We start from the raw sequence: 26517 nt of genomic DNA on the forward strand, positions 1-26517 counted from the left end.
GTCAGGTGGAGATAATGCTGGTGTCTCTGGAGTTTCGAATGCCACGAGCTGTTTGTCTTCCCCAATACAAGGTCTTCTGTATATATGTGTTTGGGCCCGAAATATTATTGCTGGGCCGAGCAGCAGGATGTGCTCGGGCCAAGGAGATGATAAATACTATGGGCCGAATAATAAGGCCCGGGCCAGCTGGCAGGGTCGGCCAAATCCCTTCAGAGGTAATCCGGATAAATAGAAAGGTCGAGGAAACCTGATGCAATTAGGATTCTCGACCAGCAAGGAATGAAGTCCCGAAAAGAAGGAAAATTCAGAATCCCAGTAGGAGTAGGATTGTTCGAGGAAGAGGCGAATTGGGAAAAGGACTCCCGATCCAAATCGGAGTCAGATTCAAGGAATGGGGGACTATAAATACAAGAAATCATGCAACAGAAAAGACCTTGAACTCAGCATACAATTGCCCTGCGCAAAACCTCTCAATCACCTTGAGATTTTTCCTTTTCTTTTTCCTGCCGACACACCTTCAGTTTGGATAAACAGCACTGTGGAAGCAACCGGCGAGCACCTTCAGTTTGGATAAACAGCACTGCTGCCGCAGGATCAGCCGACCAAGAAGCATCTTCAGTTTGGATAAACAGCACTGCGTCGAGGCCGACCGATTATCTATCCAAGTCTCGGTCGAGGAAGGTTTTCGAACCTTTGTTGGCAGAGGTCACCTTACTAAGCTTTCTCGGCATAGTTAGGTGTTACGAATTACATTGCTCGGCGTACTGGTTGCCGAGTGGTTTTATGATTGGATACTCACAGGTGAGTTTCAGGGTTCGGCATTCCGACGGCCGAACTACGTTTACCATCAAGACATATATCACGTTCGAGTACCTGTGCCCATACACCTTGGTCTCGATTCGACGTGCTTATACTCTCACGAATATAATCACAGTGACCGAATCGGGCTCCGACGATTATTGAACTCCGCAGAATTGGTAGCCTTGTCTTCAGGCTGTAGAACTCAGAGACCGAGAGCGTTCCTTCCTCGGTCGCAATCGCAAGATACAGAAGTCAACGACGCGCTCCAAGCGATATCAACAAATTGTACTCCTCGGCCGAGCTCGGCCGACGAGTTGGCACGCCCCGCATTCAACCGAAGGACGTAGTTAGCTTACTAGTTGCTCGGCCTGCGCGCCACGTAGGTTTTGTAATTATTAGGGTCAACATTTTGGCACGCCCAGTGGGACCATTTGTGCTAAACCTTCGGAGTTCATGACCATTGAGACACGGTCTACGAAGCAGAAAACAACCATGGGAAAGTCAACGACTGACTTGCCAGTGCAAGGCCTTGGGCAGGATTTGCACTCTACAAAAAATCCGATCATAATTGCGCCGCCCGAGGCCACAAGTGTAACACGCCGAGAGAATGAGGTCTGTCTCGGCGGGCAACCTTACAACCCCGCAGTCCCGAATCAAACAGCTGGGGTGTTCATGGAAGGGATTGTGGAAGATTGTGATGACGATGGTGGGGAAGGTTCCGATCCACCAACTAGGACATTCCTTCGGAGACGACTAGATGAACAATATCGTCAGGTCGAGCAGTCGATTGGTCAGAAGATGAATGATTTGCTAGACGCAATACGTAGTAACAGCGATACACAGACCAGAATGCTTGAACTACTGGTTAGTAAAGCCTTCGAAGATGGCCAGGTCGGCCAGCCTCGGCAGCTCCCGACGAATTTGCCCATCCCAGCCGAGAGAGGGTCCGCTCGGCCACAACCAGTCCTCTTGGAAAGAAGAGGACCAGGAAATAGAGCCGAGGGACCAAGCCAGGGAGAAGAAGCCGCTTCCGTAAACATCACCGAAGTCCAGAGAATGATTGACTCGGCCCTGAAGAAAGGGCCGAAGTTTCCAAAATTTATCCATCCATACCCAGCTTATGTAGAAAGGTTTGAATACCCACGAGGATTTAAGATCCCCGATTTCAGCCTCTTCGCCGGAGAATCATCTTTATCCTCACTAGAACATGTGGCTCGGTTCACAGCGCAGTGTGGGGACGTCAATAGCGATTTCTACAAACTACGGTTGTTTAACTTTTCACTGACAGGCTCAGCTTTCGCCTGGTACATTAATCTTCCACCCAACTCCGTGCAAAGTTGGGAAGAGTTGGTCGAAAAGTTCCATGAACAATTTTATCGGCCAGGGATGGAGATGTCCGTATCGTCGTTGGCCAGGATGGCTCAAGCATCTGACGAATCTCCAATGGAATACCTAACAAGGTTTAAGTCGGCCAGGAATTGGTGCCGAGTACCACTCCCGGAGGTGGAGTTCGTCAGGATCGCCCTTAACGGATTAGACGTGGAGTACAAAAAGAAGTTTCTGGGGGCAAATATTCGAGATATGTACGAACTTGCTCAACACGTCGAACAATATGAGTATCTGCTCCGAGAAGAAAAGATATCCAAGTCACCATCCCGGGGGACGTTGTATAAGAACCCCACGGTGAGCTATGCATCGGCCGAAAGTGAAGACCCTCAGTATGTTAGTGTGGATGCGGCCGAGATAATAATAGACAAACCCTATGTTTGCAAGGCCTTGGCGCAAGTAAATACCAAAGACGCCAAAACCCGTTTGGCCACCGAGGAAACGAGTAAGTCATCAAAAGTATACACTTTTGATATCACCAAGGCTGATGCAATTTTCGATCAATTATTGGCAGCAAAAATCATCAAGCTTCGGCCGGGACATACTATCCCTAAGGCCGATGAATTAAAAGGAAAGATATACTGCAAATATCATAATTCTAATAAGCATGCAACCAATAATTGTGTTGTGTTCCGGGACACAATTCAAAGTTGGATCGAAAAAGGAAAGTTGAAATTTCCGGAAAAGATGGCGGTCGATGTTAATCCTTTCCCTTCCACAACGATTGGTATGGTGGATGCTCACATTCCCAGAAACAAAGGGAAGGCCGAATATGTCCCGGTGCAGCATATCCGTAAAGGGAATGGTCAAACAAGACTAAAGCTTGATATATTTTCAAATGCACCACCAACGGAACAATCGGTGCGACCCGCCGATGAGCCGATGACGAGGTCATATTCCGACGAAACTTGTGGATCGAAGGTTTTATGTGACCATTGTAAAACAACAGTTGAACCTGGGAAGAAATCTTCAACCCCACCAACGGCCCCTACGGCGTCATCAAAGGGATTAGGTCCACGACGTCAAGTGTTCGACCGACTCGGCCCACAAGTAAAGCCGAAAGAACAGACCTCGGTCAGGCGGCGTCTTGACTTCGCCGCACCCTTCTACAATGAGGATTATTATTCGCGCAATGCCAACAGTTCGGGCTCGCCAGTTGATCGCAAAACTTTCAAACCACCAAGGACATCGGATCAACGCTGGTACAGTTACAATTCTCCGACAGGTTTGTATACGGCGCTGTCCAAATCCCAAAAACGTCGTCGTCAACGGATAGATTGCATGGCTCGGCGACGAGAAGCGCAGGCCAGCCCGGCCAACAAATGGCAACCAAAAAAGGCCGTGGAAGATAGTAGCGAACGGCCAACCCCGACTATCATGACCGAGTTAGCCGAAGGCAAGAAAGTAGCGGATGCTAATTTCGAAACCACCATTGAGGAGGCTGAGAAACGTATTAAGATCCTTCTCCGGCCTGGGGAAACGAGAGCTCGTCTAGAGTACTTTACACAAGAGGCCGAAAGGAAACTGTCTCCGTTACCACCGCGCGAGCCGTTTATCAAAATACGGCGCAACTTACACCCTCCATTCCTCGTTGCATCCATGGAATACATGCGAGAATTTCATAAGAAATACTCCGCAAATGATTTGTACGGACTCCCCAAGGCATGTCAGGAAGCCCTCGACTTAGCGCTGACTTGTCCCGATGCCGAGCAAATTATCCAGAAAACTTCTGATCCAGCCATTAAAGCTCGGTTTCAACATATACGGGAGGCTCGGGTCCTGGGTTTTGAGGTCGATCCTTATACAGATATCGACACCGCCGAATTACCCTTCTCGCTTGAAGACCTCCAGCATTTACGTTATCATTTCGAAGTTTTCTCGGCTGTATCGCTTTTCGGCCTCACGGCCGACGAGGAACAACGGATAGCACGGTTGGATACGTATCTAGACACGAGGAACGCCCGTATTGCCTATGAAAAACGAGCCCGTGTAACCAAGGATCAACATGAATCTTCGGCAGTCAACATTGTCGAAGGAAATCGCCCACCCACATTCGATTTGGTTCCTACTTCTCAGATACCGGCTCTTACCGAGGAACTCAAAAGTTTAATTCAGGATGTTCCGCCAACTACTACTGAGGCTAGTTCTGCAGACGACGATGACCACGAGCCAATGGGTCCCTCGGTCCTCGAACATATGGAGATCAGTATGGTCCACGTCCTACCAGCCGAATTCCAGCCAGGTACCCACCAGTCGAATTTCTTGGACGGGGACGTAGTTACCGAGGAAGCAACGCAAGTAGACTTCGTCGCAAACGACGACGATAGAGAAAACCGAAGCGGGGACAACCTTACGGCAGCTTTGGCCGAGCTATTTCCCCGCTCCCCTTCGGTTAATCTCCAACACCTGAAGCCGTTGTATGTCACGGCTCATATCGAAGGATTCCCCATTTCTAAGGTGTTCGTCGACTGCGGCGCCACAGTCAACATTATGCCAATCTCCGTCATGAAGGCTTTACGCCGTTCTGATAGTGAACTCATTCCGTCAGGGATTACTATGAGCAGCTTCGTCGGTGACAAGTCTCAGACCAAAGGCGTACTTCCGTTGGAAGTTAGCATTGCCGGTCGTCAACATATGACAGCTTTCTTTGTCATTGATTCCAAGACCGATTATAACGCATTACTTGGTCGCGACTGGATCCACCAAACCAGTTGCATTCCGTCATCACTCTACCAAGTCCTCATCTTTTGGGATGGCAAATCGGTCGTGGTCCACCCAGCCGATAACCAGCCATTTGAAACCAACATGATTCAGGCTCGCTATTACGATGATCACGTCGGCTACATCACCCTCCAAGGCCTTAATGAGGATGGGCGGCCGACGAGAATTTCGGTACAGAAAGTAATTGAGGTCGGCGCCGAGACTGTCCAACAGGATTCGGCGAGACTTGGCTTGGCAGATCTAGTCACCAACGCCGATGATTGAGCACACCACGCAAGAAAGGCGTCAGGCCGCGGTTTCATCTACAATGGAACGTCTGCTGGCCCATTGGTACGCCATTACCAAGCAACCGCACTCGGGCGTCAATTTAATCGAATTTCTGGCCGAAGCAGATAACGGCCCCGTTCTTTCTTTCGATAAAGTTCAGGCTGCGCCGGCCGAACTCGAAGACCATCGGCCTCAAGTCAAGGACCCGTTGGAGGAAGTTAACGTAGGCACGGCCGAGGATCCTCGAACATTGTTTATTAGCGCGTTACTCCCACCGTCCATGAAGGTCGAACTACGGAAGTTACTCCACGAATTTAAAGATTGCTTTGCGTGGAGCTATCATGAAATGCCCGGCCTCGACCGAAACCTTGTAGAGCATGAGCTACGCATCAAGGAGGGGTGTAAACCTTTTCGACAGCCTCCTCGACGATTTTCGAACGAAGTACAGCTCGGCATTAAGGAAGAATTAGTTCGGCTTCTGAAAGCCGGATTTATTAGGACCGCACGGTATGTCGAATGGTTGGCCAATATCGTCCCCGTGTTAAAGAAAAGCGGTGCCCTTCGCATTTGCATCGATTTCCGTAATCTAAATCTGGCTACTCCCAAGGACGAGTATACAATGCCGATTTCAGATTTATTAATTGATGCCGCAGCTAATCATGAACTGCTCTCTTTTATGGACGGTCATGCGGGTTATAACCAGATTTTCATCGCCGAAGCTGACGTCCACAAGACGGCTTTCCGATGCCCGGGGGCACTTGGTACTTATGAATGGGTCGTCATGCCTTTCGGCCTCAAGAATGCCGGCGCCACATACCAACGAGCCATGAATATGATCTTCCACGACTTAATCGGTACAATCGTCGAAGTTTATATCGATGATGTGGTCGTGAAATCCAAACGTCGTCAAACACATCTGGACGACCTGAGGCAAGCGTTCCTTCGCATGCGCAAGAACAAGCTCAAGATGAACCCGGCCAAGTGTGCTTTCGGTGTTTCGGCCGGTAATTTCCTAGGATTTTTAGTGCACCACCGCGGTATCGAAGTCGACGAAAATAAAGCTCGCGCCATCATTAGCGCCCCACCACCAACGACAAAGAAGCAGCTCCAGTCGTTACTCGGGCAGATAAATTTCCTCCGTCGCTTCATCGCCAATTCGGCGGGTAAGATGAAGGCATTCTCTACGCTCTTGAAACTTAAGGATACCGACAAATTTGAATGGCGCGAAGAACATCAAATGGCATTTACACAAATCAAGGTGGCTCTTTCAACCCCACCCGTGCTCGTTCCACCATGTCGCAACAAACCCTTGAAATTATACATTTCGGCAGCTACTGAATCCATTGGTTGTCTCCTCGCTCAAGACAACAATGGAGGGCGTGAACAAGCGATCTTTTATCTTAGCCGAAATCTGAATTCACCAGAGCTCAATTACTCCCCTGTCGAAAAACTGTGCTTAGCTTTGTTTTTTGCTGCGTCCAAGCTTCGGCATTACATGCTCCCATCAGTAACGCAGGTCATCGCCCAAACAGACGTAATTCGGTACATGCTCACTCGGCCTATTGTCAAAGGCCGAATCGGGAAATGGACGCTCGCGTTATCCGAGTTCAGTCTTCAGTATGTACCCCAAAAGGCCGTCAAGGGGCAAGCTCTCGCCGATTTCTTGGCCCAACACCCTTCTCCTTATGGTTCTGAGGGAGACAACGTCGATATCGGTTTCATCACCACGCGCGATAGTCATTGGACTATGCATTTTGATGGTTCCAGCACTTCGACCTCGGCGGGTGTGGGAATTGCAATTCAATCGCCTGACCACTGCCGATGGTATTTTTCCCTCAAGTTGGATTTCAGCTGCACCAATAATCAGGCCGAATATGAAGCCCTCATTATCGGCCTCCACGTTTTACACGATCTACGGGCCTCCCGCGTTCTCGTCCTCGGTGATTCCGAACTGGTGATTAACCAGATAAACGGCCTGTTTCGTTGCATGAGTTGTACTTTAGCGCCCTATCACATGGTCGCCACCTACCTGGCCGAGTCGTTCGAACGGATCACATTTGAACACATTTCACGCATCCACAACACAGACGCCGACGAACTCGCCCAGATCGCCTCCGGAGCACAACTCAAGGGGGGCAAGCTAGGCCGAATTGCAGTCACAAGTCTGCGCTCATACCCAGCCTTGATTAATCGGCAAACTCTCCAGCGCGCACACGTAATACGCACAAGGGTAATGTCTCTCCCATCCTTACTAGAACGAGGAGATCCCGTGGAAATATGTGCTGTCGAAGTAGAACCAGATGATTGGAGAAGGACGATGTTACGATACCTCGATAACCCCAATGGGAAACATGACCGAAGAACGAAGGTCCACGCCACGAATTACGTGTCGTACCAAAATGAGTTATACCGCAAGGGCGAGGACGGGTTACTACTATTGTGCCTCGGCCCACAAGAGGCCACCCAAGTAATGGCCGAGGTACATGAAGGAATTTGTGGGGCACATCAGTCCGGACGAAAGATGCGTTGGTTGCTCCGACGACACGGTTATTTCTGGCCCAATATATTAAAAGATTGTATCGAATATGCACGGAGATGCGTCCCATGCCAAATTCATGGACCTGTACAGAGAGCCCCGGCCGAATTACTACACTCGGTCACTAAACCTTGGCCGTTCAGGGGTTGGGCAATGGACGTAATTGGCAAAATCACGCCATCATCAGGGGCAGCGAAACACGCGTGGATAATGGTAGCAACTGACTATTTCACCAAGTGGGTCGAGGCAAGGTCATACGCCGAATTAACTGCTAAAGAAGTATGCAACTTCGTAGAAGAGAATATTGTGACCAGATTCGGCGTGCCAGAAACGATCATAACTGATAATGGCACTATATTTACGGCCGATAGGTTTAGGGAATACGCGGCAAGTTTGAATATCCGACTGGAGCAATCTACGCCGTATTACCCACAGGCAAACGGGCAGGCCGAGGCAAGCAATAAAGTGTTGATCGGCATCCTTGAAAAAATGGTAAAAGAGAAACCAGGGTTGTGGCATTTGAAGTTAAATGAAGCATTATGGGCATACCGAACTTCACCCCGGTCGGCTACTGGAACCACTCCCTACGCGTTGACTTATGGACACGACGCTATGTTACCAGTCGAATTGAGTATAAGCTCGTTGCGAGTAATTGAGCAGAATGATTTGTGCAGTATTGAATATAGTCAAGCGATGCGACAAGAGTTAGAAGACTTGGAAGAAAGTCGAATCGACGCGGGTAACTTGTTGATAGCACAAAAGAAAATTGCCGAGCGAGCATATAATCAGCGTGTAAGACAAAAAACGTTCGGCGAGGGAGAACTGGTTTGGCAAACTGTGTTGCCTGTTGGAATAAAAAACCCCAGATTTGGCAAGTGGTCGCCAAATTGGGAAGGGCCATTCATCGTTCACAAAGTCCTCGGCAAGGGGGCATATCATCTAAGAGATCGGACGGGTTCAGTTCACAAATTACCGATTAATGGAAAGTTTTTAAAGAAGTACTATCCAATTACATGGGAAATGCAAGAGTAAGACCATTGTATTGAGAGCAAGACGACCATTGTATAGCAAAACGACCATTGTATTGATAACAGAAAATCATTACAAGTACAAATACAATGATGAACTCCTAAGGGGTCGAGGGGAGGTAAGTCTCAAGGGCAGCTTTCAGCTCCAGCCACTTCGCCTCGCTCAAAATTATCTCAGCCTGCCGCGTTTTCTTGTTGCACTGCAGTTGCTGGATACGCCGTGCGCCGGCAGCGAAGGCCGTCAGCCGAGACTTGTTAGCCTCGAAATCCTTCTCAAGCTCGGAAGCAGCAGTCGACCTTTGACGTTGAAGGTCAGAAATCTGACGCTGGAGGTCAGAGATCTGGAGATCAAACTCGGTCAGCTTTGCTTTCTTTGCTTTGAAAGCCTCCATCTCTACTCGGCCAGCCTCATGCGCAACCTTGGCCACCTTCAAATCGTCCTCGGCCTGTAGGGCACGCTCAAAGATAAGAAAGTGTTGCCGAGTCCGCTCCAGGAGGTCGGTCAAGAAAGAGATGCCCTCCGGGCTCAGGTGACCACCGCTGGCAAGGTCATTAAGACACTCCCCAACAGAGTCAAGGCCCTTGCTCCGGAGAGCTTGGGAAGCAGTCAGAGATAGGACTTCGTGCAGCTTCACGAAGACTTCGGCGGGCGTGTCTTCTGCCGATTCGGCCGGAGCTGCAGAGGAGCCGACCTCCCCGGTCGTGCTTTGAAGCAGAGCGTCAAGTTCCACTTCCCACGATGGCTGTGCGCATAAAAGGAAAATGTGAGGGAAAGTAAGGCGTGATATGGTGCATAAAGAAAAAGGGGATTGTTTTAGACCTGCTGAGAGGAGACTTCGGCCATGCCCTCTGGGTCATTGCTCGAACCCAGGGAGCTTAATGGCCGAGCCCAGTGCCTTAGACCGCTACGCAATTCACGCGGCCGATGGAGTTTATCTACATTTGATGGCCACGACGGCGGCCAGGAAATATAGACAACGCCCCTCGGCGCGTAAAATTGCCGGTGAAATGAATGTTCAGGCACCTGACATTTAATATCGTTTCAAAAGCAATGTCACAAAAACTCAAAACACAAAAGAAACAATACTTACAAAGGCCGAAGAGACTTCCTGTGGAGGAATGGGAGGGTCTTCGTCCTGCGGGTGGATCGGTGACTCAGCCGTGGCCTCAGGATCGACCATGGGTCTCTTGCCAAGTTCCGCCGCAGTAGGACGTGGTCGAGCGGTCACCTCGACTACAGGAGGAGGATGGACGGGAGGAGAGTTGACTGGTCGACGGCGGCGTTGCAGCGGGACTTCGTCACTCTCGCTCTCGACATCCTGAACAAAAAGAGAACAGTTAGCATTACGATCAGAAACCTAAGGAAGCAAGTGAAAACAGAATTATACCTCCAAAACGACCGGTGGAGACAAGGGTGCCTCAGGTGCCGCGACCGACTCCGAAGCTAGAGCGGGTGCGGCGTTTGGATATGCCGGGGAAACAGCTGGAGGATTCGAGGTTGGGGAGGCCGCGGCTGCCGGCACAGATGGAGAGCCGGCGGGAGCAGGCGTCCCAGTAGTATCACTGGGAACGACATGAATTTCCCGGTCGCCCTTCTTCGCCAATTTCTTGACACGTTTAGAAGGGCGAGGGGTCTCCTCCGCAGGCTCGGCCTCTCGGTGGGGGCGCTTGGAAGGCACCGATCGCTCGGTGACAAGGATTGCCTTCTTGGGCACTAGCTTCTTCGCCTTTGCCACCGCAGCGACTACTTCGACCGCCTTCGACCCACGACCCCCTGGAGCAAAGTAATTAATAACAGGGACGAGAAATAAAACAAAAGGAGGAAAGAAACGGAAATACTACCTTGGGCCGACTCCTTAGGGTGAGTCGAGGATGCTGATCTGGGCCGATCGCCGAAGATTTTCTTTACCAGATCTTCGGCCGGGGCGCCGAAGAAGTCTCCGGTATATTCCTCCCACCAATCCCCGAAGGTGTCAGTTCCCAAAGACTCAGGAACCGTCGGCCGAAGCCGAAATTTCTTGCACTTCTCCTGGAACTCCTGGTCTGACGTCTTGCATTCCCTTTCAGAGGAACCAGTAAGACGTCCCCGACTTAGGAGCGACCGAGAGGCGAGCAGGGGGACTGGACAGCCTTGAAGATAGCCGAGCTGCCGGGCGAGAAAATGAGGGTGATAAACCTCCCAGCTGGCTCGGCGAGCATCGCAACCAAGAGGAAGGTCGCGAGCCAAGACAAACGACCCCCAGCGCTGGCGGATGCCCGCATCCTCAGATTCGGCCCATGCTGCCGTAGGGAGTCTAAGCGAGGATGGGTACTCCTGGCGCCGACACACCAAGAACTCGTCATCCGAGAGGACGTCGAGGCTGAGGAAGTGTTTGAAAACCTCGGCTGCCCGGTGAGGTGGCGCTGGTCGAGAGGCCAGTTGAAGGCCGAGGGCGGCCGTTCGCTGGAAGGCAGGAACCTCCGGTCGAAGGGTGGAGAAGTAGACCTGCAACCAGAGTTGGAACACCCAGAGGGGTCCGTTCTGGTGCGGGTCGATCTTGCCAATGGTCGCCTCGGCCAGGCAGCGGTAGAGGTTGGCAAGGATGGCTGGACTGAGCGCCAGCAAGCGACCATTAGCCAGTGCCTGGGCCACCGGCATATTCTCCACCAGGCATTTATTTGACCTGGTACAACAGATGAATTTGTTGTACCAGTAGAAGAGGAAGGCCTCGTGCTCTCCCTTCCTAAGACCTTCTTCGCCTCGGCCGGCGAAGTGAAGAATGAGCGTGTTATAGTTGAAGAAATTCTTGTGCAGCTTCTGAACTTCTTCCCTTGAGGGCTCCCGGTCGTCCCGGCTTAGCGTCTCGACGGCCCTTTCGTCGAATAGTGCCTTCAGGTCGAGAGGAGAAGGGTATCCGGAAAGGGCAGCGTCAATAGGAAGGCCGGTCGGGAAAGTCCCAAGGATGGCCGAGACGTCAAGGATTGTGGGGCCGAGTGGGCCGAAAGGCAGGATCATGGTGTTGGTGGCCGAACACCATAGACTCAGGGCCGCCATAAGCAGCTCCTTATCCATGGCGACCTCCATGGTCGACAGGATGATGGCATCATAAATACCCAAAGCCTTCCATTCCTTGGAGAAGAATGTGCTCATCCGGTCGACCCAGGCAGCCCAAGCCGCAGTAGTCGACGGCCAGGCTCCCTGAGGCCGCGCCAGAGTCCATTTCGACCAGTCGAACCCCTGCAGCAGGGGTGTTAGGCACTGTTCCTTGAGCAGGTTAGTGACAGACGACGGCACTGTGTCTCTGAAAAGGGGACCCAGAATTTGGTGGGTCGTGGCCATGTCTTCTTCAAATCGTAGCGTCTTGACGGCGCTCCGGTCGACGAAATCCTTGCACTTGTTGATCTCATCAGAGAACTTTGAAATGAAGGAGGCCATTTGTGGAGAAGTGATGTTTCTGGAAAAAGAAGGTATTGCAGAAGAACTGGAAGGTTTGATTTGAACGAACAAGGATGAGGAATTTGAGATTTTAGAATTTCTGAAAGCGTAAAAGGCAAATGGCAGAAATATGGGTATTTATAGGCCTTTCAGGATGAATATCAAACGTCTGGGATTCAAAAGGCACTGGTTCAAATTGGGGGGAAATTTAACCGGGAAAGGCTCAATCATTTCGGATATTTTGGGAAACTGCGAAGAGGGGATCGAGGAGTCGAAAATCCAGGACGCACGATTGCGTGCGACGCCAGTTTTAAGGCATTAATAAGGATGAGACGTTTCAGTTAGCGCACGGTTTCGAGGCCCATGATTGAAAGTTTTAAGAGCGGCGGAGAATCGACACGTGGCCACGCCTTGGGGGCAGCAAGAAAAGTGCAATCATGCTTCATAAATGCACAGGAATAACGGTCATTAAGTTCAAAAAAGCAATAAACGTTTTCGCTTCTTCAAGGTCGAGGCCCGACCAAGAGCTAACAGTCGGCGACCTCAGAAGCGAGGGGGCAATGTTTGGGCCCGAAATATTATTGCTGGGCCGAGCAGCAGGATGTGCTCGGGCCAAGGAGATGATAAATACTATGGGCCGAATAATAAGGCCCGGGCCAGCTGGCAGGGTCGCCCAAATCCCTTCAGAGGTAATCCGGATAAATAGAAAGGTCGAGGAAACCTGATGCAATTAGGATTCTCGACCAGCAAGGAATGAAGTCCCGAAAAGAAGGAAAATTCAGAATCCCAGTAGGAGTAGGATTGTTCGAGGAAGAGGCGAATTGGGAAAAGGACTCCCGATCCAAATCGGAGTCAGATTCAAGGAATGGGGGACTATAAATACAAGAAATCATGCAACAGAAAAGACCTTGAACTCAGCATACAATTGCCCTGCGCAAAACCTCTCAATCACCTTGAGATTTTTCCTTTTCTTTTTCCTGCCGACACACCTTCAGTTTGGATAAACAGCACTGTGGAAGCAACCGGCGAGCACCTTCAGTTTGGATAAACAGCACTGCTGCCGCAGGATCAGCCGACCAAGAAGCATCTTCAGTTTGGATAAACAGCACTGCGTCGAGGCCGACCGATTATCTATCCAAGTCTCGGTCGAGGAAGGTTTTCGAACCTTTGTTGGCAGAGGTCACCTTACTAAGCTTTCTCGGCATAGTTAGGTGTTACGAATTACATTGCTCGGCGTACTGGTTGCCGAGTGGTTTTATGATTGGATACTCACAGGTGAGTTTCAGGGTTCGGCATTCCGACGGCCGAACTACGTTTACCATCAAGACATATATCACGTTCGAGTACCTGTGCCCATACACCTTGGTCTCGATTCGACGTGCTTATACTCTCACGAATATAATCACAGTGACCGAATCGGGCTCCGACGATTATTGAACTCCGCAGAATTGGCAGCCTTGTCTTCAGGCTGTAGAACTCAGAGACCGAGAGCGTTCCTTCCTCGGTCGCAATCGCAAGATACAGAAGTCAACGACGCGCTCCAAGCGATATCAACAAATTGTACTCCTCGGCCGAGCTCGGCCGACGAGTTGGCACGCCCCGCATTCAACCGAAGGACGTAGTTAGCTTACTAGTTGCTCGGCCTGCGCGCCACGTAGGTTTTGTAATTATTAGGGTCAACAATATGAAACTCTTCCATTGTATAAGTGGAAGGAGCAACAGCTTTGTAATTAAGAGAAACACGAACAACCTTGTGTTATTGAATCCCATTCCATTGCGGATTGATTACGAAGCAATGTTCGGGTTTCATTCTCTGTTTCAAGCAAACCACATTGAGATCGACAAAATGTATCACGCATATATGTTGGGACTCACAATTCTTCCGAGAAACTAAGAACATGTTGGTTTTTGTAGATGTCCGAAGGCGCCATTACCCTCATTGTATCTGATTCCTTGCAAGTCGCAACACCGTGCTTTCTAGAGGTTTGACAACAATTGATCGAGCGAAAAGCATTAGGTGATGGAACAGAGTGATTTTGGCATTGCAACGTCTTGGAGATACATTTGATGGAACAGAGTGATTTTGGGGGAGTCAAATAAAGATGTTTGACGAGGATACCTGTTGGGGAAGGGGCATCAACTTTGTTTTTAACTTTAACTTGAGTGTGCCACTTAGTTAGGATTGTTTCGGAACAATGTCTTTAGTTTTCGTTCTAGAATTTCAGAATTCGGATCAGATTAGATCACAATTTTTAAATTTGAAATTTTTAGCATATTCGAAAATTTCGAAATTGGTGTAATCTTAAATTTTGGAAAATCATATATTTTGTAAGTTTTGAATATTCTCTAACTTTTTTGTACATGCAATTTATTATTCTTTCTTAATATTTACTATATACTTTTTTTTTTTGGTTGAAAGAACTTCAAAGAACCAGCAAGGCCCAAGGCTAAGAAACAGACAGAAGGGTGCCCAACACACCCAAAAACAAGAACAAGGAAAAACGGGAAACAACAAACGCCACCACAAAGGCCCTCAACGTCTTCCCAAATACCACAACAAAAAACCCCCCTACGGAGGACATGGAAGACCATCTTTGTTCAGAATACCCATAAGCGAAGATGGAGGTGTCACCACCCAGCCTGAGCCGCACATCTCCGGAGACAAGTTTCTCGTGCCAAAATCTGCCGCCATATTTGCTGATCGTGGAGACCACGACCAGGAGCATGATTGAAAACTCCTCCTGGCCTCCAAAGCAAGAGATAGGATTGGGAGCAGTTCCCAATCACAACTCACAGAAGGGGAATTTAGGAACTGAATAATAGCCTGAGCATCAGATTGAATCACCACCTCCTGCACCTGTAAGTTTCTTGCCAGCAAGCATCATTCCAAGACCGCCATCGCAGCCTTAGAAGCATGCACCCGAACACATTTCACCGCCATGCATCTGGAGTTCCAATCTCTGGCAACAACCTCAACCTGCCCGCATAAGGAATCCCTTTTTCCAACATGCATCAACATTCAGCTTGATCCAATTAACAGGGGGAGGAGACCATAGAGAAGGGCGGAGCATAGCACAAGATAGCCCCGTGCTAGTCGTGGCCATCAGACTCCGAGTTTTAGAAGCCTATTGAAGGGTAACCAAAGCAGTAGCTATTGAGCACAAAGTTCTAAAGGGAGAAGGAGATATCCCATTAAAAACAGCTTCACACCGTGACTTCCAAATGAACCAACATGAGAAGGTGACCTGAGTTTCTCTTCCAAGTGAAAGTGGCTTCTCCGTGATTCTCCGGTCTCGGTCACATCTCCTATTCCTTGTTTTTTATTTGAGTTCAGTTTTCTCTAGATCTGCTACTGGGCATGGGTTATCAAATCTTGAAGTCTTTCACAGAGTGCATTTTCCCCCTGGTTTCTCGATTATTGCGTGGGATTGCCGTGGGAGGCAATAAGGTTTTGCCTGAACTGTGCAATCCCACTTTTCTTTCTGTACTCGTGACCATATCGAGGTATGCCCTCGCCTAAGCCAACTAACAATTAGTATGGTGGGAATTGGGGTCTAGGTGTCTGCCCTTTAATGCTTTGGGAAGATCATGAATTTGTACAATGGTCTGGTGGGTTGGGTGAGACCTCTAACCCTAGATTCACGGGGGTTATTTACTAATCTCTCAGAAGGAAATTGAAGAAACAAAAGGAATTTATGACCTCACCAAAGAGAGGTCAACTACTTTCTGCAGGTCTATGGGTTGGTGAATGGTGTAAATCTCTGATCTGGTGCATATTTTGGGATTATGACTGGGGAAGGGGAGTTTTGGCAATTAAGAAAAAGAAGTGCATTAATTATGCCTCCACCAACCTGAGGTTAGTTTGTTTCCTACCTTATGCGTATTACAATTGTAACCAGAGTTATTGGCAGAAGGTCAAGATTTTGTTTGATATATAGATTTGGTGCAAATTGAGGGGCAATGAAGGTAGCAGGGTCAGACTGGCATTTATTAAAAGGAAGAGCATTAACTATGGCCCCAACTACCTGAGCATAGGTTGGTTTCTTTTCTATACATTTTGCATAAACAATTAGAGTTATTGGCTAATTCACTTGGTAAAAAGAAGAAGAAAACAGATAGGTAGACTGCCTAAAAAGAGAGATTAGACAACAAAAATTGGTGAGAAGATGGCAATCAAAGTGGAGAAGTTGGCTGTGTAATTGGAAAGTGGCCTGGAGCTATCGAATATGGAGTCAGGAGTGAAGCTTATTGCGAAGGTCCTGGTGGAAAAACCAGTTAATAAATGGGGTGTTTGGAATATTCTGAAAAGTGCATGGAAAGAGTTTGGAGAAATACAAATAAACTGGGTACAGGACAACCGGTATGTGGTGCTGGTATGTGATGAAAGTGTAGCAAATCGTATTTTAGAGTTGGTACCGTGGGCGGTGATGAAGCAAAACCTGTCTGTGAAAAGATGGACGGAAAATCTTGTGATAGAGGAAGTTCAGATGCATATGGTTCATTTCTGGGTACAGATGAAGGGGATTCCACCAAGTTTATGCTCTGATGGAAACATATCCCGTCTGGCAAATAAATATGGAGATCTAATGGAGGTGGAGGACCTAACCAAAGCCAGGGGATTTCTTAGGCTTCGAATCATGGTGGATACTTCTAAACCACTGGCTTCGGGGTGTTGGGTTACTAGGAAGGGTTTAAATGAGTCGTGGGTTGACTTTCAGTACGAACGCCTACAGGATTTTTGCTATAAGTGTGGCAGAATTGGCCACGCTAGTCTTGAATGCTCAGCAACTGAAAGTAATACTGATGTAACTAGATACGGGGAGTGGACCAGAACTCGGAGGATTATAGATGAAACGAAGGCTCAGAGAAAGACAAATATCGCCCAAGGAATGAGGAGACAAGAGAGGTTAGTAGGGAAATAGGGGTTCCAGCTCAGGTTGGTAGGGAAATCAACACTCTGAATGAGGTCAGAAATTTAACAGAAGGTGATGGTAGGAGGAGAACCACAAAGATGTCCACTAATCTGACGAGTCCGAGCAGACCGAGGTTGACTCAACATCCCAGAAGAGGGGAAGCGGAAACTTTCAATATCCTTAATAGTGGCTTACAAACCTTTGGGGGTGGGGTGTTGCAACTGCAGAGATGAAGGGATGTGGGGATAGGGGTGCAGGTTGGAAGAATAACGGGCACAAGTCGGAGGGTCTAAGCTGATAGTTGGAATGAGAGATAATGTTGAGGGGATAGCCCACAAAATCCCTTGGGGAGGACAAATGATAGGAGGCAGCAAGTTCATACAGATTCGATGGTAAAGCCATATCTGACAGGGACGCAGCAAACAACTAGTCTTCCAGGGGAATAGATGGAAGGAGTAAACTTGTTCAAAAAGATGGGATTGAAGAGAAGCGCAAATGAAGGAAGCAGCAGCAGAGCCCAAAGGCCGCTTAAAAGGATAATGAGACAATTGACACCAATGGGGAGAGTGGTGAGGGGAGATTGTAGAACCCAGGATGCTGAGCCTCAGGGGTCGACATTTGCTCAGGTTAGTGACATTGGTGTAATTGGGGAGGAAAATCTGCTGGAGGTACCGGTGCAAGTAGAAAATATATGACCTCACCTTAAGGATATTGTGGAAGATGAGACAACTAAAAAGAGACAGAGATTAGCACATAATGATGGTGGCGGTGGCAATTGGCCCAAAACAGCCACAAGTCAACCATGATACACTTGATCTGGAACTGCTGTGGTCTAGGGTCGGACACGGTAGTTCGAGCCTTACATGGGCTCATTAGAAGACATCGACCCTCTGTGGTTTTTTTATCTGAGACTAAAATGAAAAACCACATAATAAGTGGTGTCCAAAGAAGAATGGGGTTTGTGAATGGTTAGGATGTACCTCTGGTTGGGTCTGCAGGTGGCTTGAGTTTATGGTAGGACAACTGTATTAAGGTGAATGTGATATAGGCGATTAGGAATCTCATTCACACTGAGATGCGGCTAACAGGAGAAGATAAGTGGTTTCATGCCGTATGGGTTTATGGAACGCTGTATAGAAATGAGAAAAACGAGTTCTGGCAGTGGATGTTAGAGGTACTAAGTCCGACAGATGCCCCATGGATCTGTGCAGGAGATTTTAATGAGATGTTATCTGAGGACGAAAAATATGGGGGAAGCCAATGGTATCGGACGGCTACTCCTTTTCTGCAATCTTTTATGAACAACATGGAGCTATTGGATCTTGGGTTCTCGGGGCCAAAGTACACGTGGAAAAGAACCAGGATTGGTCGCTTAGTGCAGGAAAGATTGGATTGTGGGTTGATTAACGGGAGTTGGCAGTGTAAATGGCCAAATTATGTGATGCTTCATGAAAATGCTATGGCATCGGACCACTGCCCGTTGATTCTTAATACTGACCTGTCGATTCAAAAATCTAAATCGATGTTCCGGTTTGAGGCTTTCTGGTGTAGAGAGAAGGGATGTAGAGAGATGATTACCAGATGTTGGGATGTGGAAGATGTTGGTGGGGGAGTGGATGGGTGGAAATCTAAACTGCACTCTACTAGAAGTGGTCTTCTTAGGTGGAGTGCAAACAAATTTAAGGGAAGAAAACTACTTCAAAAGTTGAACTTTCACCTTGGGCATCTCCAACTAAACTAGGAGGTGAACAGTAGAGAAATTGGCGAGGTAATGGAAACGTTGAATCATCTTGAGGCCCAAGATGAAGCCTACTGGGCTGCTCGATCAAGAATTCGATGGTTGCAGGCCGGCGACTCGAATACCGCATTTTTCCATCAGTCTACTATGTTTAAGGTCGCAGGAACAAAATTTCTAGAATTCGGAACGATGAGAGGATTTGGCAAGGGGATCTTGCAGGGGTCCGGAAGACAGTTGATGACCATTTTAAAAATCCTTTTACGACTGAGGGGCCATGAGACTATGGTGACATTCTAAACTGCCTAGATCTAGTGGTTACTGAAGCTATGAACGCTACGTTGTGTAGTCCCATAACTTATTTGGAGATCAAAGAAGCAGTTTTTAACATGGGTGGGTCTAAGGCGCTTGGGCCTGATGGCTTTCAAGGCATCTTCTTTCATTTTTTTTGGGATATTATTGCTGATAAGATCCATGGTATTGTGGCTAAGTGTCTAGTGGGGGAGGGATGCGCTTCCCAAATCAATTCCACCAACATTGCTCTGATCCCAAAGGTCCCTAACCTGGAAGTTGTTAGTCACTTCAAACCTATTAGGCTGTGTAATTATTCTTTCAAAGTCCTTTCAAAAATTTTGGTGAATCGATTGAAGCCCCTGCTGGATTATATTATCTCACCAAGTCAAAATGCGTTCGTCAAAGGTAGGCAAATCCAGGACAATATTATCTTGGCTCATGAAATTTTCCATTTTTTAAAGTTAAGGAAGACAAAGACTAAATTCGAAATGGGGGATCAAACTTGACATGAATAAGGCTTATGATCGGGTGGAGTGGGATTTCCTGGAAGCCGTAATGGAGCATCTTGGCTTTCACCGGAGATGGATAAACATGGTGATGCGCTGTGTGAAAACTGTGGAGTTCTCAATTCTGATTAATGAGAGACCGGGGAGAGCTTTTAAACCCACCTAGTTTTCGACAGAGGGACCCCTTCTCCTATTACTTGTTCCTCATTATCAGTGAAGTTCTTTCCTTGGTGATTAAAAGAGCGGTTCAACAAGGTTATTTGGAGGGCATTTAAATTTCAACTTCGGGGCCAGTGCTCTCACATCTTTTGTTTGCGGACGATACCCTCATTTTTCTGAGGGTTTCCAAGCTGAATTGTAGGAACTTTTCCACTCTTCTTCATGTGTATTACAGAGCTTCTGGTCAACAAATCAGCTGCCAGAAATCGGTTGTTTATTTTGGAGCAAATATCCCGACCCTTTTGGCGACAAAGCTTTGTAATATTTTAGATATGCCAAAGGTGGAAGACCCGGGTAAATACTTGGGTATTCCCACAATCTGGGGGAGGTCAAAGCGGATGGCTATTCAGTATATAAAGGATCGGGTTATAGAAAAAATTTAAGGTTGGAAGCGTCGATTCTTATCCCAAACGGGGAAGGAAGTCCTCATTAAAGTGGTGGTCCAGGCTATTCCGATGTACCCCATGTGTGTTTTTTGGCTCCCGGAAGGTTTATGTAAAGAGATCGATGCTGCTGTGGCAAATTTTTAGTGGGCGGGAGTTGATAAAGACCATGGGTTACACTGGATCAATTGGAAGGACATGCGGTGGCCAAAGAATGAGGGAGGTATAGGATTTCGTAATTTTAAAGATTTTAATCTTGCTTTACTTGCCAAACAATGTTGGCGATTGATTCATGATCCCGATTCGATTTGGGCTCGGGTTTTGAAGGGCAGGTATTTTCCAAATGATTCTTTCCTGAAGGCTAAAAAAGGTTGTAGAGCCTCATGGGCGTGGGCGAGTCTCTTAGATGGTTGGGATGTTATTCTAAAGGGTGCTAGTTGGCAGATTATGAGAGGGCGGCAGGTTCGTTTTTGGTTGGATAATTGGATCCCTGGCTTAACGGAAGGGCATCTCATCCCTCCCATGAGTGTGGATGCTAATAATGATTGTAGGGTTGCAGTTCTAATTGATCCGGTTACTAGGGAGTGGAATTTGGACTTGCTTGTTGATCTAGTCCCAGGGACGGTTTGTGGGGCTATTTCTTGAATCCATATGGGTCCCTGCTTCTCTTTGGATAAGCTTGTCTAGCCTCTTGAAAGGCATGGTTCTTATTCGGTTAAATCAAGCTATAGATGGTGTCAAAGCCGGCTACCCCGGCATAATCATGACCGTCCGTCTTCTTCCCGAAGTATTGACTCTTGGGTATGGGCTTGAATTTAGGGTTGCAAGGTACCACCAAAAATGCGGCACTTCCTTTAAAGGGCGTTACGTAATGCTTGTGCCACCAAACTCAACCTGTTCCACCGTCGATGCTCCGGGTCCCCCCTTGTCCCATTTGTGCAGAGAGTGATGAGTCCATGGAGCACGTACTCCTTCTGTGTCTGTGGGCTACCAAGGTGTGGTTAGAGAATCCTCTTCGTCTTCAAATTAATCGAAGCTCTTTAACTACCTTATATGATTGGTTGTGCTTGGTTGTTAGTCAATTTCCTTTTAGGAGACACATTTGATGGAACAGAGTGATTTTTTTTTCTGGGGGGAGGAGGGTGATGTTTGTTAAGGATATCAGTTGGGGTAGGTCCATCAACTTTGAGTGTGCCACTTGTTAGGAGTGTTTTTCAAAATTATCGCATCATAAACAACGCTTTCAATTTTTGACAATTAAATCCGATTATATCACAATTTTTAAATTCGAAATTATCGGTATATTCGAAAATTTTGGAATTTGAGTAATTTTGGAAATTTAGGAAATTTATATATTTTATAAGTTTTTAAATATTCTAAAATTATTTTGTACATGCAATTTATTGTTGTTTCTTAATATTTGGTATATATATTTTTTACACAAATTTTGACACAGAATTTTTGGGCACCACTTCGTAATGTATTCAAAGATCCGAACTCTTTATCATTTAAGTCTTCCCTCAAAGATCATGTCTACCAAAAATCACCAAAATCTAAACTTATATGACCGTTGAATTAAGGAGCGGGCCCTACAACATGTAAAAAGTTGTATAAAAGAAGTGGTGTCACAGATCTGTCCTCTTTTTTAATATATAAAGGCATGTTTAATATAAAAACAATGAACAAAATGTATCCAAAACTAACAATAAAATATAATGGTTGATTACAAAATATATAATTTTAGTAAATAACTTTAAAAAGTTGGATTATTTCATAAGCTTTTTTATTGTAATATGTTCGGAGCACTTCAGAAAAATTTGGATCGATAATTCAGAATTCTCAAAATCTCTAAATGCACTCTAATTTTTCCAAAAATATTCAGTTTCAAAATTTTCGGGTTCTCATTCAGAATTTTTAATGTCGTTATGGGAAACACCATTCCAACGTAAAAAATTTTGGTCCTCAAAATATTATAGTCTATAGCTTTGTTTGACACTGCACCAAATACTTCATAATTCTTCTACTACTTAGTCCAAGCCAAGTCAATTTAGCTTAATCCCTGAAACTAGTCTAAATCTAGCTACGAAGGTGAAACAAATGGAGCTTGAGGGACTAGAGAGTAAATTGGTTGTGAACACGCCATTATCTAAATTTGAACTTAAGATCTCTCACTTACAAGTTATAAGTAAAGAAAAATATTATTAAACCGTAATACTAAATGACTCAAGACTAACTTTAGGAAAAAGAACAAAACTCCGGTGATTTTGTAGAGGAAGAATGACACCAAAGAAACTTTGCAACTAATTAAGAATAAGTTAGAACATGAAAAGTGGTTAATTTAGGTGTTATTTTTTTCTTATGTTTTACATTACATCTAGTCTGCAATCACTCTAAGAGATATAGATTTGTCCCTTTGACACTACGCCAATCTTCATATGTTTCGGCCACGATTGTTTCTGCTTCGAAGAGGAAGTTTTAGACGTGTCAATCTTATGCCATCTCTCCCAATATCGCTTGTAAGAGAGAGAGAAAAAAGGAAAAATATAGAGCTTAACACTATATTTGGATGAGAGAAATAAACATGGAATTTTGGTAAAAGTCAGAATTTATAAATTGACAGGCACTAATTCTCTTGTTTGGATTCATAAACATAGAAATTTAGAATTTCCGCATGGAAAAAAAAACATGGAATTTGGGACCTCCAAATCCCAAGTTCAAATTCAATATAAATAGGTGTCATTTTTCAATTTCTATGATTGAGAGTTTAAAAATGACAAATTTCGTCTTCAATTCCATCGTTATTTCAGGTTAACCAAACAAGAAAATTTACAAATTCTAGAAAATAAAATCTCGTCATTTCAACCCGTCATTTTTAAATTCCTTAGTAATCTTAAATTTCTTCATCCAAACATAGTGTAAGATCTAAAAACAAATCCTGTGAAAACAGTGCCGAAGAAGAGTGGAAGTAAGAAGTAGGAAGTCGGACCACATCAAAGTAGGAAACATGAAGTTAGACCAAACCAAGTAGGAAATAGGACTGGTAATTCTTTCCTAACTGAAAATCCAAAAGAAAATAGAGAATATTACCCAATCCGAAATACAATTGGACAGGAAATACGTTTAATTTCCTCTATATATACTCCTGAAGGACTTGTCCTCAATACAGTTAAGATTCTTTCCGCAGTCCCAAAAATAAAATCGACATGCCGCCTTCAATTGAAGCTCTTGCAATGGCTGGTGCTGATTATCTAGAATATGGCATTACCTTGAACGAGTTGGACAGACAATCACAACCAAGCCACTTACTGGTCGATGCATACCGGAGCGATATCGATATCTTTAATTCCCTAAGCCAGTGCTCATCCAGTTCCCACAGCCGGAAGGAAGGGTGCAATCTAGGGTACTACAACGGAGAACGCAAGGGTGGCGGGAATGAGATGAAGAGGGACACCCTTATTATCACGAAGGTGATATGTATGGTTTTGAAGAAGGCAGCTCATGCGATGAAAAAAGGGACGTAGATACGATGAAAATCTCACTGGTGTGAAAACTGACATAATTGACATGCGTAATTTAGAGTAGGTTTGTTTTGTGGCTAGTCACATTGCACATTTCATGTTCAAACTTCAAAGGTTAATTCCTCGCTGAAACAACTATCTATTGTAGTTGTAATGTGCTTTATCAGCGAAATATGAGTATATTTTACTGATATCATTAACAATCATGTCATATCATGCATTTATTAATTTTGGGTATGACATACCTTAAAAAGTTTGGTATAGAATAATCAGGTGGTTATTTATCTCATACTTTTTTTTTTTGAAAGAAAAACGATAATGTCATTAATCAAGAGAAATATTACAATGAGTCTTGAATTACAACCAATAGGGAAAGCAAACTTTGCTGAACGATGGGTAACCTCATTTCCGATGACGCATTACCTTTAGCGCTCTCTATTGGAGATGGATCTAAAAAGAATGCAGGCGCATTACCATCTTTGGTTTTGTCCGACTTCTCTCTTTGGTCCCAACCAATTACGCCTAACTATGGTGTAATATTCTCGCGTCCACTCTTATCAAAATCTTGCAACATCCACATCTCATTGTCGATGTTCTCATCATACGATGAGCAAGTATGAAGGATGGCTGTAAATGATCCTCTCTCAGAGAAAGTGTTGTTCATAGGACGAGGCATCCAATTAAACTCTTCTTTTTTCAAGTCAAATCTACTTGTGTTTACTGCCTCCACTATCAAACAATGAACGTCTTCATAGACACTTACACTTAAATCAGGTGGAGGTAATGCTGGTGTCTCTCGAGTTTCGAATGCCACGAGCTGTTGTCTTCCCCAATACAAGATCTTCTGTATATACGAAACTCTTCCATTATATAAGTGGAAGGAGCAACAGCTTTGTAATTAAGAGAAACACGAACAATCTTGTGTTATCGAATCCCATTCCATCCCGGATTGATTACGAAGCAGCGTTCGTGATTCATTCTCTGTTTCAACCAAACCACATTGAGATCGACAAAATGTATCACGCAAATATGTTGGGACTCACAAATCTTCCGAGAAACTAAGAACATGTTGGTCTTTGTAGATTTCCGAAGGCGCCATTGCCTTCATCGTATCTGATTACTTGCAAGTCGCAACACCATGGTTTCTAGAGTTTGACAACAATTGATCGAGTGAAAAGCATTAGGTGACAGAACAGAGTGATTTTGGCATTGCAAGGTCTTGGAGATACATTTGATGGAACAGAGTGATTTTGGGGGAGTCATATAAAGATGTTTGACGAGGATACCAGTTGGTGTAGGGGCATCAATTTTTTTTACACTCTAACTTCAGTGTGCCACTTAGTTAGGATGGTTTCGAAACAACGTTTTTATGGTGTCTCATAAAGATGTTTGTTGAGGATATCAGTTGGGGTAGGTCCATCAACTTTGAGTGTGCTACTTAGTTAGTAGTGTTTTTCGGAATGATCGCATTAGAAACAACATTTTCAATTTTCGTTTCAAAATTTCAAAAATCAGATCAGAGTAATCACAATTTTTCAGTTCGGAATGATCAACATATTCGAAAATATATGCCATCTCTTCCAACATCGCTTGTAAGAGAGAGAGAGAAAAAAGAAAAATATAGAACTTAAGATCTAAAAATAAATCCTGATATATTTTGTAGTATGAAAACAATGCCGAAGAAGAGTGGAAGTAAGAAGTAGGAAGTCGGACCATATCAAAGTAAGAAACATGAAGTTAGACCAAACCAAGTAGGAAATAGGACTGGTAATTCTTTCCTAACTGAAAATCCAAAAGAAAATAGAGAATGTTACCGTTAATTTCCTCTATATGTACTCCTGAAGGACTTGTCCTCAATACAGTTAATATTCTTTATGCAGTCCGAAAAATAAAATCGACATGCCGCCTTCAATTGAAGCACTTGCAATGGCTGGTGCTGATTGTTTAGAATGTGGCATTACCTTGAACGAGTTGGACAGACAATCACCACCAAGCCACTTACTGGTCGATGCATACCGTAGCGATATCGATTTCTTTAATTCCCTAAGCCAGTGCTCATCCGGTTCGCACAGCTAAAAAGAAGGGTGCAATCTAGGGTACTACAACGAAGAACGCAAGGGTGGCGGGAATGAGTTGAAGAGAGACACCCTTATTATCAGGAAGGTGATATTTAGGGTTTTGGGGAAGGTAGCTCAAGCGAGATAAAAAGGGACCTTGATACGATGAAAATCTCACTGGTGTGTAAACTGACATAATTCGTAATTTAGAATAGGTTTGTTTTGTGGCCAGTCACATTGCACATAACATGTTCAAACTTCAAAGGTTAATTCCTCGCTGAAACAACTATCTGTTGTAGTTGTAATGTGCTATATTAGCAAAATAGGAGTATATTTTACTCATATCATCAGCATTCATGTCATATCATGCGTTTATTAATTTTGGGTATGACATACCTCAAAAAATTTGGTATAGAATAATCAGACGGTTATTTATCTCATAACATTTTTTTTTTTTTTTTAAGAAAAACGATAATGTCATTAACCAAGAGAAATATTACAATGAGTATTGAAGAAGGGCATCCGGATAAGATCAGGATGGTTCCACTCCAAACCATATCACAACCAATAGAGAAAGCAAATTTTGTTAAACAATAGGTAACCTCATTTCCGATGACGTGAAACATAGATGATTCTCACATCTTGTAATTGGGAAGCCCACTCATTTGCATCCTCCATCAAACAACCTAAAAACGTGGAACATAAATAATTCTCATATCTCATACTCATTCATTCTCA

At 45.5% G+C, this 26517-nt stretch overlaps 1 protein-coding gene across 1 annotated transcript; it reads left to right on the top strand.

The window, feature by feature from the left end:
- Nucleotides 1–16380: 16380 nt before the first annotated feature.
- Nucleotides 16381–17076, top strand: LOC137717134 (uncharacterized protein At4g02000-like). The gene has a single exon (XM_068456438.1). It carries the CDS (start codon nucleotides 16381–16383, stop codon nucleotides 17074–17076), a length of 696 nt encoding a protein of 231 aa, XP_068312539.1.
- The last annotated feature ends 9441 nt before the right edge of the window (nucleotides 17077–26517 follow it).

The sequence above is a fragment of the Pyrus communis genome, chromosome 15 (assembly GCF_963583255.1).
Source record: "Pyrus communis chromosome 15, drPyrComm1.1, whole genome shotgun sequence".
In the NCBI taxonomy this organism is placed as follows: Eukaryota; Viridiplantae; Streptophyta; class Magnoliopsida; order Rosales; family Rosaceae; genus Pyrus; species Pyrus communis.